The following is a 14,455-nucleotide window of genomic DNA, read 5'->3' as shown; positions in this document are numbered from 1 at the left end:
CAGGAAGAAATAAGTGAGTAATGTATAAACAACAAGAATCACTATGGTATAGTTAGTAATGATAAAAAGTAGCATCCAGAAACAGCTTCTCTCACTCATTGACTTGAGGAAGTTTTGCAGGGATCCTAAACAATTACATAGTCAAATTACTTTTCCATAAAGGAAATTTTACTAAGTTGATGTAGTAGTCAGTAAATAAAAGCCAGGTTGCCTGCCTGATTAACTTAATAATAGAATCAGGTAATAAACACAGTTCATCTTAAGTTCTGAAAGTTGGTGACTGAAGGGTTTTCATTCTGACGTACCACACACATTAAAGTTTACTAGTTAGTATATGGTTGAGAAATTAATTTCTTACTATCCTTAACTGTAAGTCTCAAAACAATCTAATTTCTCTGAAGATTTTTGTGATACTTGGGAATAGGATACTAAACTTACTATAAGCTACTTATTTGCAGCTCTTAGGAAATATGTCAGATTGTGGTTAAATATTTTCTAATATTGTTAAGGAAATACAAGACAGAAAGTTTCTTTTGCATATAACTGGTGTTTTCTGCATTAGAGTCACTGCAGTCAACTATGCAACAGGATGAGGAAAGAAATGCCAAGATAAAACAACTCCTGGTGAAAACCAAAAAAGAACTGGCTGATTCAAAACAAGCTGTAAGTTCATTTGTTAATGACTGTGTAGTCCATTTTTAAACTAGCTTTTAAAAAATGGGCTGAATTAAGTTGCTGAGATTTGGGGGTTTTTAATAACCAGCTAATTTTATCATGCAGGAAAACGACCATCTAATGTTGCAGGCATCATTAAAAGGGGAACTGGAAGCCAGTCAACAACAAGTAGAAGCCTTTAAGGTAAGAAACTTCACTTCTTTATTATTATAAGGTTTCTTATTTAAGTAATATGGTTGTTATTTGTACTTGGATGGAACATAGGGTGAAAAGTAAAAAGGTTACTGGCTGTACTAGGTTATTAACTCTTTCTTAAATGAGTTTTGACTGTTTGCTGCTTTCCCCAAATATTTCACCTGTGATGTTCTTTAAGCAGGTTTACCCTTTCTTGTTCTTCTTTCCCTTTCCACCAAAACAGAAGACTGTGTAGTTTGAAATTTGTAGTTGGGATGTGGTTTAAAATAATTACTTTAAAAAAAGAAGTTGCTCAGTTTAAAACAAAAGAACCCAATTTTGTCAGCAAAAAAATTAAGTGTTGTCTATCTGTACAGATTTTGTTGGCTGGGCAGGATAGGAATTGAATGTAATAAAAAGTTGCAGGGAAGTGAAGGCGAGGGCTGGGCTTTCTTAAATGCTGCCACCCCCCCACTGTAATTTTATCTTCAATTATCTCTTTAGACAACATAACATATTTAATTAAGTACATGGTAACCCATGTCTTTTTTTAATTCTGTTTTTATTGGATTTTAATCTTATATTCACCAGTTCTGCATGGGAATTACTGTAGCAGAATCCTGGGTTGTCTGTGAGAAGGAAGAAGAAATTTTGTCATAGTGAAGTTTTCAACTGACTTTTTTCAGATTCAAGTAGCTGAGCTAACATCAGAAAAGCATAAAGTTCAGGAACTCCTGCGAACTTCTTCGGAGCAGCACCAGCGTACATTGAATGCCTACCAGCAAAAAATGGCAACCTTGCAAGAAGAGTGCAAAGCAGCCCAGGTACTCTAGTGGGAGTAATTATCAATTTAAAATAAGAAAATGCAACAGGTGGTTCTTAATTTGGGTGTGGGGGTTTTCAGTGTAAGATATATTTAATTTTAGGTAAATAAGGGAGCAATAGTTACTAGCATAACTTATGAAGGTTGTGCTTTCTGTGTGATAGGCTGAACAAGCATCTGTTACATCTGAATTCGAGAGCTACAAAGTCCGTGTTCATAATGTTCTAAAACAGCAAAAGAATAAATCTGCTTCTCAGACAGAATCTGAGGGAGCCAAAAAAGAAAGGTAAACTCAAAATTTTTATACGCATACAGAAAAATACTGATGCTTAATTTATTGAGCTTGCCTTTGCCAATTGCTGACCAATAGGGAATTCCACACTTCAATAAGGAGAATGTCAGAAGGGAGGCAGTTACTTTGTGGTTTTGCGGTTTGTTTGTGGGGCTTTGGTTTGTTTTTTTTTTTTTTGTTTGGTTTTGGTTTTGTCTTTTTTGGGGGGGGAGGTTGTTTGTTTTGTTTGCTTGGAGTTTTTTGATTTTTTTTTTTTTGTTGTGCCTTTTTTAAAGCTCTGTTTCTGTACATTTATCTGATCTGTAATCTAACTGTTGCTCTGCCTATCTGAACAGAAGAAAGATCAATTTATACCATGGTGATACTGCTAGTTTCTAATTCATTGATTTATCTTTTTTTAGCAGTCATTTTTATGTAGATTACCTGTTGTTACAGTCAGAGGGAGAAGTAAGATGTTAGGAATGTTCTCACGAATTTTGTGGCAGAAATTGGCCAGCATATCTGTGCATGCTTGCCATGTCATTTTCTCTGACATAAAGTATTGTTGAAAAGTACCACTTCCAACTAGGAAGAAAAGAGCAGAACTCTTCAGTGTAGGTAAAGCTCTGGTCATCAGTTCCAGCAGATTTATGAAATACTGTTGTCTTATCAGCTGTTATATGAGGAAAGACTCGGGGAAAGGGCAAGGAGAGTTTCACTGCCTAATGTCCCCTGAAAATCATTTAAGTATGGTCGTAAGCCAGGTAAGTTCAGATTCACTTCAGAAAATGTCTGAACCCACTTCAGAAGTAGACTTCTTCCTGTAAGGCTTTGTTTTATAGTTATTGATCGATGTCTTTGGTGCCAGACTGGTCGTTTATGTGTAAGATGTCAAAACTAATTTCTGACACGGATCTTAACGTGCAATTGCGTCTGAAAATCCACCAGAGGGAGACCTGTGCTTTCTTAGAGGACCGGGCTTACGATTGGTTTGGGGTTTTTTAGCTACATTTACCTCTTCCTTTCTTTTGAAGCAAGTAAGCTGTTAGAGTTGCATTTCTTTGTATTTCCTTTTTGCAGAATTATAAAAAGCACTGGTAGCATCAGATTCTTGTGAGAGGGTCACCCTGGGGAAAAAGTGGGCAAGAAATCAAGTAATTCATTAGGGACTGTAGTGATAGGACAAGGGGTAATGGGTTGAAACTTAAACAGCAGAGGTTTAGATTGGATATAAGGAGGAAATTCTTTACCATTAGGGTGGTGAGGTACTGGAATGGGTTGCCCACGGAAGTTGTGAATGCTCCATCCCTGGCAGTGTTCAAGGCCAAGTTGGATGAAGCCTTGGGTGATATGGTTTAGTGTGAGGTGTCCCTGCCCATGGCAGGGGGGTTGGAACTAGATGATCTTAGGGTCCTTTCCAACCCTAACTATTCTATGATTATATGATTCTATGACATAGATTTCAAAGGAATTATTTATAAGCATCAGCTTTAAGGATTAATGAGATACACCGTTAATAAGATAATGGAGATGTCTGCGTATATGAATATAGAAAGCATAAAAGGAGAATGTGTGTGACTTAAGACTTTCCTCCTGGTATATCAGTTTTTGATCTATTTTTGACCAGTATAGCTAATCTGTTTTTATATCCTGATGTTGCTTTCCAGTCTTTTGCACAAAATTTAATCAAGACATTTGTCTGCTGTATTCAGTGTCATTTAACTGATGTGCACTTACTAAACAAAAAAACCTCCACCACTTTTAAGAAGAAATTGTTTATCTCATCTGTATCTTACATGTTATTCTCCTTATGTCTTGTTCCTTTAAACCAGCTTAAAGTAGAAAGTGGTATCATCTCACTTTCTAACTCTATAGTTATATTCCCAGCAGTTCAGATGGGATGTGATAAACCTATTTATAACTATATTGAAACGGGATCAGAACTTTTCTAATTGTTTCTGCAGCAGTCACATTCTAAGATTATTTTGTGCTGCATTGATTTAATGAATAAACAAGCAGTTTGGATTAACTATTCAAAATGTTTCAGATATAGGTTCTGAATTAATGTAATTCTTTTTAAATGTATGTTGCTTATTTCTTTTTCTTCCTCTTGCAGAGAACAATTGGAAATGGTGATAGAGCAACTTAAAATTAAGCTGCAAGATGCTCAGCATAATTCACAGCTGAATGCGTCTGAACTTGAGGTGTTGCAGTCTGAACATGACACCCTGCTGGAAAGACACAATAAGATGCTGCAAGAGACTGTTGCAAAAGAGGCAGAACTCCGTGAAAAGTATGGTCTGATGATGAATAAATACAGCTAATTTATTTTGTGTGAACTTTTAAGGATTGGGCATGTAGTGGCCTTTAGCTGTATTTCCAAAGGAAAGGGCATGATTATTAAGAAAGTTAAAGGAGTTTTTAAAAGCTTTTAAAAGTTTCAGCAGTGAAAATGAAGCGGTAGCTAATCAGAGAATTTGAGATTTCTGCCAGCTTTCTATGTGCTAACTATTAGATTTTAAAAATAGCATTATTAAGCACATTGATTGTTCTTAAGTTCAGTGCTCAGCACTGCATGTGTGTTGGACTACTCAACTAAATTTGGATGTTTCCTATTACAAAAATAAGGTAGTTAAATGCAGAGCAAATGATTTCACTGACAAAATACTCAGTCCTGTGTCCACGCAGTGCTTTTCTTACAGAAGGTACTGTGGTTTGAGTCTGTGCTTGCTACAATCTTAATTTGCAAATTTTTCAAAATTGAATGATTTTTTTTTAATCTGTATCACTTCTTGAAAAATCACATGAGTACCTAATGCTTGAACTCTTCAAAAAGGGGTCTTTTGTTGTCTTGTCTGCTCTATTTAGGGTACAAAGAAGTTGACATTAAATATTCATTAGAAATTGGATCTTAGTATTAGGAACTGTTGGCTTTTCATCACTATCTTTGTACTGGTTTATCTGTTCCTGATAGCCACGTAATGATTCATCAACTAAATGATGTCCTGCATTCAGCTGATTTAGTAACCAACTAAATCACATGCTTCTGCATTTTTCTGGAAACAACCCATACCATAGTAGGTTCCCTTTGTACCCAGAGAGACAAGCTCTTTGCTGCTGTGGCTGTATTTAAGTTTGTATGCTTATAAGGGCAAGGCCTATGCTTAGTCTTTCCATACATGCACTTGTTTAATTGCTTGTGACAATTTTGTCTTGCTTCTGGAGGATCTCCAAACCATGTACAATTTATGTGTTACTGACGTTTTTCTTGCTGACAGCTACGTTCTTCTACCCTCTTTTGCGCTGAAAGTTAAACCTTAAAACAGATTAAACTTGGCTTCTTGGAAACCTTCATTTTCAGAAGTTCTGTGTATTTTGTAAATAAATGTTAAAGGAAGTGGATCATAAAATAAGGGATATGCCCTGTATGACACTATAAACAGCCATGTTGTGGTTCTAGAATTTAAGAATGTTTAGACTACAATGTCTGACGCTCTTATTTTTTTCCCAAAGATGTCTGAATTTTGTATTTTGAAATAGAAATCAAGAGTTTATGTAGTATAGTGCATTCATGTGATAAGCAATAAGTGTAGCTTTTTCAGTCTTAAATTTTCCCTGCAAAAGAGGAATTTAAATATGAAAAAGCTGCACAGTCATTCTAAAATAATCACACACATGAGAATTGAAAACTGCTTTACACTCTAACATTTTTGAGATGTAAGAATGACAATGTTTTGCTGTCAGTTTCTCACGGATTTTGTACACGCTGCTTTCAGGCTCTGCACAATACAATCTGAGAACATGGTCATGAAAACAGAGCATGCCCAGGCTTTGAGTCAGCTGACAGCCCAGAATGAAGCCCTCCGGAACAATTTCAGAGATCAAGTCAGGAACCTGCAAGAAGAGCACAGGAAGACAGTAGAGACACTTCAGCAGCAACTGTCCAGAGTAGAAGCTCAGCTTTTCCAACTCAAGAGTGAACCAAGCACTAGAGGTAACTTTCAGTCATAATCTTGGGTTAGACGCAGATTTGTGTACCTGAGTCTGAGTTTAAAACATGCTCATAACCTGTGGTTCTCTAATACACCAGAAACTTTTGTTGGAGAATTTGCAGCATGCTGTATCAATTCACTGATACCAGATAAGGAACTGAGTCTTTGCTATTACCGTCCCTTCAGAATCTTAGGATACTTGAATGCATCCAGAGGAAGGCATTATGCTGGAAGGGCTGGAAGGAATGTGCTTTGAGGAGCAGCTGGGCATTTGGATTTGTCTTGTTTGGAAAAAAGGAGGCTGAGGGGTGGCCTCCCTGTTTTACATAGCTTTCTGAGGAGGGGAATTGCAGAGGGAGGTGCTGAGCTCTTCTCACTGGTACACAGTGGCAGGATGTGTGGGAGTGGTTCCAAGCTGTGACTGGCGAGGTTCAGACTAGAGAAAGAATTTCTTTACCAAGAGGGTGGTCAAACCCTGGAACAGGCTTCCTAGAGGTGGTCAGTGTCCCAAGCCTGTTAGTGTTTAGGAGGCATTTAGACAATGCCCTTAACAATGTGCTCTAACTTTTGGTCAGCCCTGCATTGGTCAGGCTGTTAGACTAGATGATCATAGTAGGTCCCTTCTAACTAGAACTATTCTATTCTGTTCTAGAATCTGCATCACTGTTACCTCTTTTACAGTATTTGCATTGTCAGATGGAGAGAAATTACTTTGTAAATATTTGGTGCCCTTCTATCAGTTTGCCTCAACTACGAGGGATAAAGCTAAGGAAGAATGTATTGAAAGCTGTTTTAACAGTGTTTGTTGTTGGTATACTTGTTACTTGATCCATCTTCTAATACAAGATTTTACTGTGTTCAAGCTCAAGCGCTATTTTTGTATCTGTAAAGATACTGATTAGGATGTAGTTGGACATTTGCCAAACAGCAGGAATAGTTTAAGAAGTTACTCTTTCCATATGTTACTGAATTAGCAGGGCAGTGCGCACAGTATTAGAACAATTTAAACTTCCCACAAGACTGGTTAAAAAAAAGCTAATTCTGTTTTGCATTAAAAATGTTTGACACTCATAGCTACAGCACATCTTCAGGAAGGGTTCCATGAAGGTTTCATAGTCACTGAAAATTGCCAATTGAATTTGGATTTAGAAACAGACTTTAGTTGGAATGATCATTTGGAGGTGAAAGGCTATATTTTCTATTAGAAATGTTTATGTATGTATTTGGCTTTCTCCTCTTTCTTCACTTTTCCTCCCCTTGCATTTTGAAGACTATTATGTATACTGCTCTCCAGTGTGAGACAGTCACACTTATGAAATAGCCCTGCTGCTTTCATTCTGATGACAAACATCAGTATTTTTCAGCTCCAGCTGTTTCAAATCCAGCTACGAAGAACTTGAGAGAAGGCCGAAACACTGACCTTCCTGTTCTTGATGTATATACTGTAGCTAGGGAAGAGGGAGAAGGTATGGAAACAACGGACACAGAGTCCGTCTCTTCAGCCAGCACTTATATACCATCCTTGGAACAACTTTTGAACTCTCCAGAAGAAAAACCTGGTAGGTAGAATATGTGGCTGTTTTAAGCACTTTCCTACAGAAGTTTCAGAAGTTTCTGTCCTCAAAATATCTGAGGAAGTTGTGTTTTCATTCTTTTGGGTGCAAGGCACAAGCCTCCTTAAGTGCCACTGAGTTTACAGTATCCTGAATTTTGGTAGTTTTGTCCTGGAGTAAGGACTAACAGTAGAACATTGCTACAGGTTTTAGTGACTTAAAGATGTCATATTTGTGACTTTATAATGGAAAAAGACTGGATGAGCAAATCAATAAATAGTTACAGAATCTTTCGTATTCTGGACTAGTCTACTAGCAACAATAAGTGCTGATTTAACTCCTAATAATGAAAAGATAAAATGTCTGTTTATCTTAATGTGGCTTATTACAGCAGGATTTTTTTTTGTAGTTTTTTTCTAGCAAGCATGAAGACAATGTTGTAAGAGTCCACAAAAAATAGAAAAAATATATGGTAGCATCTAATTGTGTGGTAAAAGTCTGCTGAATGTCTTGCAGAGAACTGTTGAGTATCTCCATCTATGGGTAGTAAACAAGGCGTAAATTAAAACCATGTACCTTGACACACTTAGAACTGATTTGCCAATCCCCTTCTAATATATATACAAAAATATATCACAAAACAAGCATGCAGCAGAAATGATGCCTGTTAATTTTTCAGTTTGACTTTGCATGGATTTTGTTCCTAAGAAACTACAAGTCCTAATGGTAAGTAGGTGCAAATGCTTTCTGCTTCTCAGTTTTCTTTTCCAATTAATTGCAGAGCCACCTCAGTGGCAAACAGAACTCACCAAGGATGAACTGATTCAGAAACTAAACACAACATCGAAGAGTGCTGATCACTTGAATGAATTACTTCGTGAATCAGAAGCAACCAATGCAATCCTGATGGAACAAATAAAGGTTAGCAGGCATGCAGGAAATGTGGGGACAGCTCTAATTTCTCTGATCTGTTTCTTAGCCCAAATGTTTAACACCAGGAATGTTTAGAATATCCCAGTCTACAAAAATTTGGTGATGCAAAACTTAATTTTGGAAGGGCTTTATTCCACAGAACTAATTGGGTCTCCAAGAGTTGACTTCAGCTGCTTGGGTTTTGTTATACTCCCCTCCATGCTTCCCACCTCCCCTCCAGTTTCTGGGCTGCGAGGGATGCAGGTGGATTTTGTGGAGGGAGGTGAGGAGTAAAAGCTGCTATGAAAAAAAACCCTCAAGAGTTTGGAAGTTTAATGTTTAATAAAGTGCCCTCACTGTTTTCACTTTGATACAGGCAGTAAATCCCAAGGGAACTATTGTCTGGTTCTTCTTTCTGTAACCCCTTTTAGCTGTCTTAGATTAAAAGAAGATACATGTTTAGAGATACATGTACTGATAGAATTTGGTTTGATTTGATTGTAACTCCCTGAGTTTTCTGGAAGCATTTTGACATAAAAATATCCTTTAAACATGCTAAGCTTTCTTTTATAAAATGTTTTTTGATGAACGATAATATTGTTAGCTCTTTGATCCACACTGCCAACTTAAATGTTCAACTGTTACTCTTTATCACTGAAATTGAATAATTTGTGCTATTATATTAATAATATAATAGTGTTATAAAATATTAAATATGTAATATATTGTATAAGAGTGTTACAACTACTGCATATTATTACAATGGATTATTTTTGATCGATAAAAATGTATTTCTGGACAACATAATCATGTTCAGTTTTAACTGGATTTTTGTCCAGAATGTGTTGCTATGCACACGTAGTTATTTTAGAAGCAAGCTGCATAATTCGCTTTTTAGCTTTTCAAAAGATCTTTGTTCAATTGCTCATTATATGAAGCAAACAATATTGCATATTTTTTTCCCTCATCTGCAGCTTCTTAAGAATGAAATAAGAAGACTGGAAAGAAATCAAGAGAGAGAAAAGTCTGTGGCTAATCTAGAATACTTGAAGAATGTTCTACTGCAGTTCATATTTCTAAAATCAGGAAGTGAGAAGGAAAGGCTGCTTCCAGTAATAGACACCATGTTGCAGCTCAGCCCTGAAGAGAAGGGGAAGTTAGTTGCAATTGCCCAAGGTATGCAGTGGTCAAAACATGGTCGCAAAAAAAAAGAACTGGAAATAAAGGCAACTGAAGTTCTACACTTTCTTTTATAGATTTTGTAAGGAAAACATAACTTAGCAATGTAATGCCAGTGAGCTAGCAATAAAGCCCTTTTGCTTTGTTGGGAAGTTACTATTCAGTTTTCAGCAAATAGAACAAATACCCCAAAGTATAAATAAAATTAAGACAAAATATAATGTCTTCTGAAACAACCATTTTAGGAAGACAGTAGTAAGTTGTAAGAATGTAATGTGTTCATGTTTTGAGTAGAGTAAGATTTCTGTTAAAGTGAACTTAAAATAGAGGTTAATATAGATTACTTTCTTGGCAGATGTTCTAAACAATTAAAGGGATTCTCCCGATGCAGTACTGTGGATATAATATTAGTTAAAGTAACTTCAAAAATCTCTTCAAGAAAATATGCTTTTTGTTTAAGAAATAAAGGAGCAAGGGAAGGAACAGAAGCGTTCAGCCTTTGCATGAAATTAACCAAAGAGCTGACTATATAAAAAAAGTTCTAGCTTTGTTTCAGTCTAAGCATTTGTCCCCTTTAAAACACTTTTTAATGAATTGTCACCTCTCAGTAACAACCTGTAGCTTCATGTACTTCACTAGCAACTGAGCTATACCTTGTTGATATAAAATACCACGTGTATATGTAAGCACTTCAAACTTCTGAACAAAATCACATTAATAAGGGACATGGCAAAGTACTCCATTCCATGATAGGCTTGCATTTGGAAAGATGAGGTGTAAATTAAGACCATAGCATTTTGAGCTCGTTCTGGCACTCTAATGACCACTCATTGGATTTTTCTGGAGAAAAGTGATAAATGGCCTCTAAAACATCCTTAAGTACCCAAAATAAAGTGGACTTGGTGGTAAAATCCATGAATATATTTATAGCAGCCTAAGAGTGAGTATTGAATTGTTACCTCTTCAACAAGTTTAAGAGGACATTTGAAAAAGAACAGAAGCAGTGAGGGAAACAAGGTCATGTAACCAAATTATGTAATGTCTAACATAATAAAGTATGTTTTTCATCTTTCTTCAGGTGAGGAAGAGAGTAGCTCACGGTCCTCTGGGTGGGCTTCCTACCTCCACAGCTGGTCGGGACTTTGATAAGAATGAAAACGCTGAATCTTTAAACACATTCCACCGTTGCAAAAAGAAATCTTTATATAGAATAACAGCCTGTTTGTGTTATAGCATTGAATCACAAGTTTTTATTTCTGTGTGTTACTTTGGGCTTTTTAGACTCTTAAGAAAGAAGCCATTAGTAGCTGTGAAAGACTGTCCTATATTGCACTCTGATATAGCAGTGAACTGGTCCTGTTGTGAATGTTAAAGCTGATGATCAGTAGTATAATGAGACGTGACAAATTAATTGCAAATTGCTTGGAAACAGAATTTGACAAACCTATGATGGCTCTTTTGAAACTGATTTAAAAACTTGGTCTAATGTAGTAAACTGGAATAACCAGAACTAGACTTAAGGCATTTTAAAGTGTTTACAATTTCACATATTTTTTTCAGCTTGCTAATCTATATGGTTAGTGTTATTCTCTGCACGATGAAGAAATTAAAATTGTTGTTTCCTGTCTGGTGATGCTTACAAAATGTAAGTGCATTAAGAAACAGAAGTGGCATTTTCTGCTTTAACATGACTGAATTTTTAGTCCTGTGAGGGGATTTTTTGTGTTTGTTTGTGATGGGGTTTTCGTTTTGGCGTAGGAATTTTTTTGTTTTCTGGGTTTTTTTTTTTTGTTTGTGTGTTATTGGGTTTTTTTTGCAGAAGCTGGATTGAAAATACCAAGGCAGTGATGCACAAAATATAGAGGGTGCCTAAAACTATATGAAATATAACACTTGGCACATCTGGAGGATGGCATTGGAGCAGAGATTAATGGCACCAGTGGAAATCTTGGGATAGTAATCCAAGAATCAGAGGTCATAAGTGAGCTGAAGCTTTGGGAGAAACGTCTTAAGCTATGGCTTTTTAACTAGGGGTTGGGAGTTTGTGTTCAAGAATAGGAAGTTCCATTACTGTAGCGACCTCTGTACTTAGGTGAAAAGGCTAAACTCATTCTGACTTACTCATACTGAAGACACTAAAGGAAGAATCCGAGTGTGTAGGTCGGACTCCTAATAATAGCTTCTGGGAGAAATGGAGGGAGCTTTTGTCAGTAGATGCATCTTTTCAATTTTCTAATGATTGAAGATGTTACACCCTTCTCTCACTTCTCTGTGTTTGCACACATAATTTGCACAAATCTTCTGCAGAGACAAGATAATCTCTGTTCCAGGTTATTCAACAGAATGTTTTGGTTCTCTTCAAGAAAAATAAATCTCTGCTGTAGAATTCCTACTTTTGTTACCAACACAGCTTTTTTTGTTTTTTAGCTTCAGTCTTCTTTTCCCCTTTTTATAGTCCATGCTGCCTTTCATCAGCTTAACTTATTTGTAATTTATTAAGATGCAGACGAATTTTTTTTAAACCGTTTCAACCAGCATCTTTCTATCTTTTTCACTCAGATTTTCACACTCTCTGTGCTGTTTTACAGAGAATCACTCCCTGGTATGCATACCAATACTAAATAGTATTCTTCCTTTCTTATAAAGGATGCTCATTCCTTTAATATTGCCTTATTTGGGGCTGAGATTAATCTAGACATAAGAACAGAAAGGCAGCATATGTTGCAAATAAACTGCAGTAGCTGTGCTTTTGGTTTAAGTTTTTGCTTATGTATATTTCAATACACAGTTGTCAAAGCCAACAGGCTTTATATAGATATTTTAATTCTTTCCCACAGTCTTAAGCATTTTTTTGTTGCTTTTTTTCTGTGGACAGATCACAAAACTGATAAATAGTAGAGAGGGTATGAGACTCTTGGATGTCTGTAGCGTGGACATGTAGATAGCAAACATATGGCCAAGTTTAGGCTTTTGAAACAACTACAATATTTTCAACATTCACAATTTGCTCTGGGTCTGGGATATTGAATTCTAACTACTTATTCACAGCTGAATTTAGTTAACATCACTCAAAAGAATGCCAAAACAGAGCGACAGACAGGAGAGATTTGAAACATGCATAAAAATAAGTGCAAGTCATTCTCCTGCTGTGATTTTAACAATGGAAGCACATGAGTGGAAGGATACAACTCTGTCTTAGTTTAAATGCAATTTGCAGCTGACCTGATTTAGTCTCTTCTGCATGATGTCTGCTTGGCTATCACTGAAGAGCTGTGACAAGTTCCTTTTAAAATGCACATATTTCAGAACTGTAGATTATTTAATGTTTTTAAGCTGTGAATAAATTGTATGCAAGTGACATATTTATCTGGCTGTATTAAATACCGGTTCCCTATTGACTTCTTTCAAGTCTGAGTTGCATGCTCCCTGTTTCTTAGTAAAACTCAGCTATCGTACTTCTGAATGTAGTGGACAACTTGCATCACTTTTTTCTTTTTTTTCTCCTACAATGGAAGATTAAGATCTTAATTACTGTAAAATATTTTAATAACTGTTAGTAAGCTCTGTTCTGTTGCTAAGATTACCGGAATTTACCTTTGTGGCAATAAACTGTCTGTAAGCAAATGTATCAAAGTTTAATATACACTTGCAGTAAATGGCATAGAAAAATGTGGACTGGAAGCAGGATTATTTTGCATAGAAAACTTTTTATATGTCATATATTTGCATTTGTAATGTACAGCATTCTAGCTGTGATCTGCTTTCAAAAAGCAATTTGAAGATTTAACCAGTAATGCTGCTTCTTGATATACTGTGGTGCTCTCCTTTGGAAGAGCAGTGTGCTGAATTTGCTTTCTGCTTCTTTTGATTGTTTGTTTTCTTTACAGTGCCGTATTTGTTAGGATGTTTCCTAGAAAACATAACCCCTGCCCAGAGTTTATAAGCTTAGGACCAGTTCTTGCTCCTCTGTGAGCCTGCCTTCAGCCCAAGCCTAAGGAGGGTATAATTAGAAAAAAAAACAAAAGAGACTCTACTGTCACTGTGCAGACTATTTATTAATTGACACCCCAAAATGGGAGTGATTCAGAGTTCCCAGGCCTGCATGTGCCCCTGTGCTGACTTAAAGATGGGTTATACACCTTTCCTGTTCCCTTTACCTGGAAGGAAACTCATCTATGCAAGCAAAATATGCTCCATTTGAAAGACTGGAAGACCAGAGCTTGTCAGGCAGTAGAGCAGATGCAGCTAGTTGGATTTAGGGGTCAGGATGGCCAAAGGGAACCCATGTTAGAAGTGATACCTGGAAGAGCAGTGTTTCTTTTTTTCTTTTGTGACTTTCCTTTGCCAATCTATAATTGAGAGAATATGTGGTTAGTTTATTTTCTAAATTTAAATCTTCCTTTGGCTATCACCCTCCATTTTGTTGCTTTGATAACAGATTATATATTCTGAAATCGTGGAGGAGTCGTTAAAAACTCTCCTTAGTTTGTACTAAGTGGTTTTGAAGGCAGCTTAACCACCTATGCTTCATTTAGCGTATACCCTGGTTTCATTCAGTGCACCAACACTTCTTCAGCTACCTGCTGGTTCTATTGGTACTGTGAAAATATCTTCCTTGGTAGCCTTGCACATAGCAATTACTATCCACAAGGTGAGAAACCAAATGTATGAAGGGGTAAAATTTTATTTGTTATAGTAGTTTTGTAATTGCTAGTCTGAGTAGACAAGCGTTTGGTTGGAAATGTGTCTTTTCATGGCCTTCTCATGTGGCTGTTGCTGCAATAAAATTCACCTTTATCCAGCAGAATGCCTTTCTCTTTTCCCTGAATGCTGGTTCCTACCTGAGAAGATACTTCTCAGGGGCAAGACAGAAAAT

At 36.5% G+C, this 14,455-nt stretch overlaps 1 protein-coding gene across 3 annotated transcripts in view; it reads left to right on the top strand.

Annotated features, from left to right (window-relative positions):
* GCC2 (GRIP and coiled-coil domain containing 2) overlaps positions 1-14,381 on the top strand; it is a 26,307-nt gene extending 11,926 nt beyond the window's left edge. Inside the window, exons 12-22 of one of the 3 annotated variants that reach the window (XM_034074396.1) lie at positions 1-13; positions 563-663; positions 781-858; positions 1,536-1,673; positions 1,837-1,958; positions 4,060-4,236; positions 5,720-5,937; positions 7,300-7,494; positions 8,270-8,409; positions 9,375-9,576; positions 10,658-14,381. The exon at positions 1-13 is cut by the window's left edge and continues 150 nt beyond it. In XM_034074396.1, coding sequence (XP_033930287.1) covers positions 1-13; positions 563-663; positions 781-858; positions 1,536-1,673; positions 1,837-1,958; positions 4,060-4,236; positions 5,720-5,937; positions 7,300-7,494; positions 8,270-8,409; positions 9,375-9,576; positions 10,658-10,725 — 1,452 coding nt within the window. In that variant the 3' untranslated portion in view covers positions 10,726-14,381. Of the gene's footprint in view, positions 14-562; positions 664-780; positions 859-1,535; positions 1,674-1,836; positions 1,959-4,059; positions 4,237-5,719; positions 5,938-7,289; positions 7,495-8,269; positions 8,410-9,374; positions 9,577-10,657 lie in introns of those variants that run through there. The other 2 variants (XM_034074394.1, XM_034074395.1) reach the window with 2 other exon arrangements.
* The last annotated feature ends 74 nt before the right edge of the window (positions 14,382-14,455 follow it).

Source organism: Melopsittacus undulatus, chromosome 2 (assembly GCF_012275295.1).
Source record: "Melopsittacus undulatus isolate bMelUnd1 chromosome 2, bMelUnd1.mat.Z, whole genome shotgun sequence".
NCBI classification, from domain to species: Eukaryota; Metazoa; Chordata; class Aves; order Psittaciformes; family Psittaculidae; genus Melopsittacus; species Melopsittacus undulatus.
Note: the sequence above shows the minus strand (reverse complement) of the source record. Positions and strands in the feature narration are given on the sequence as shown.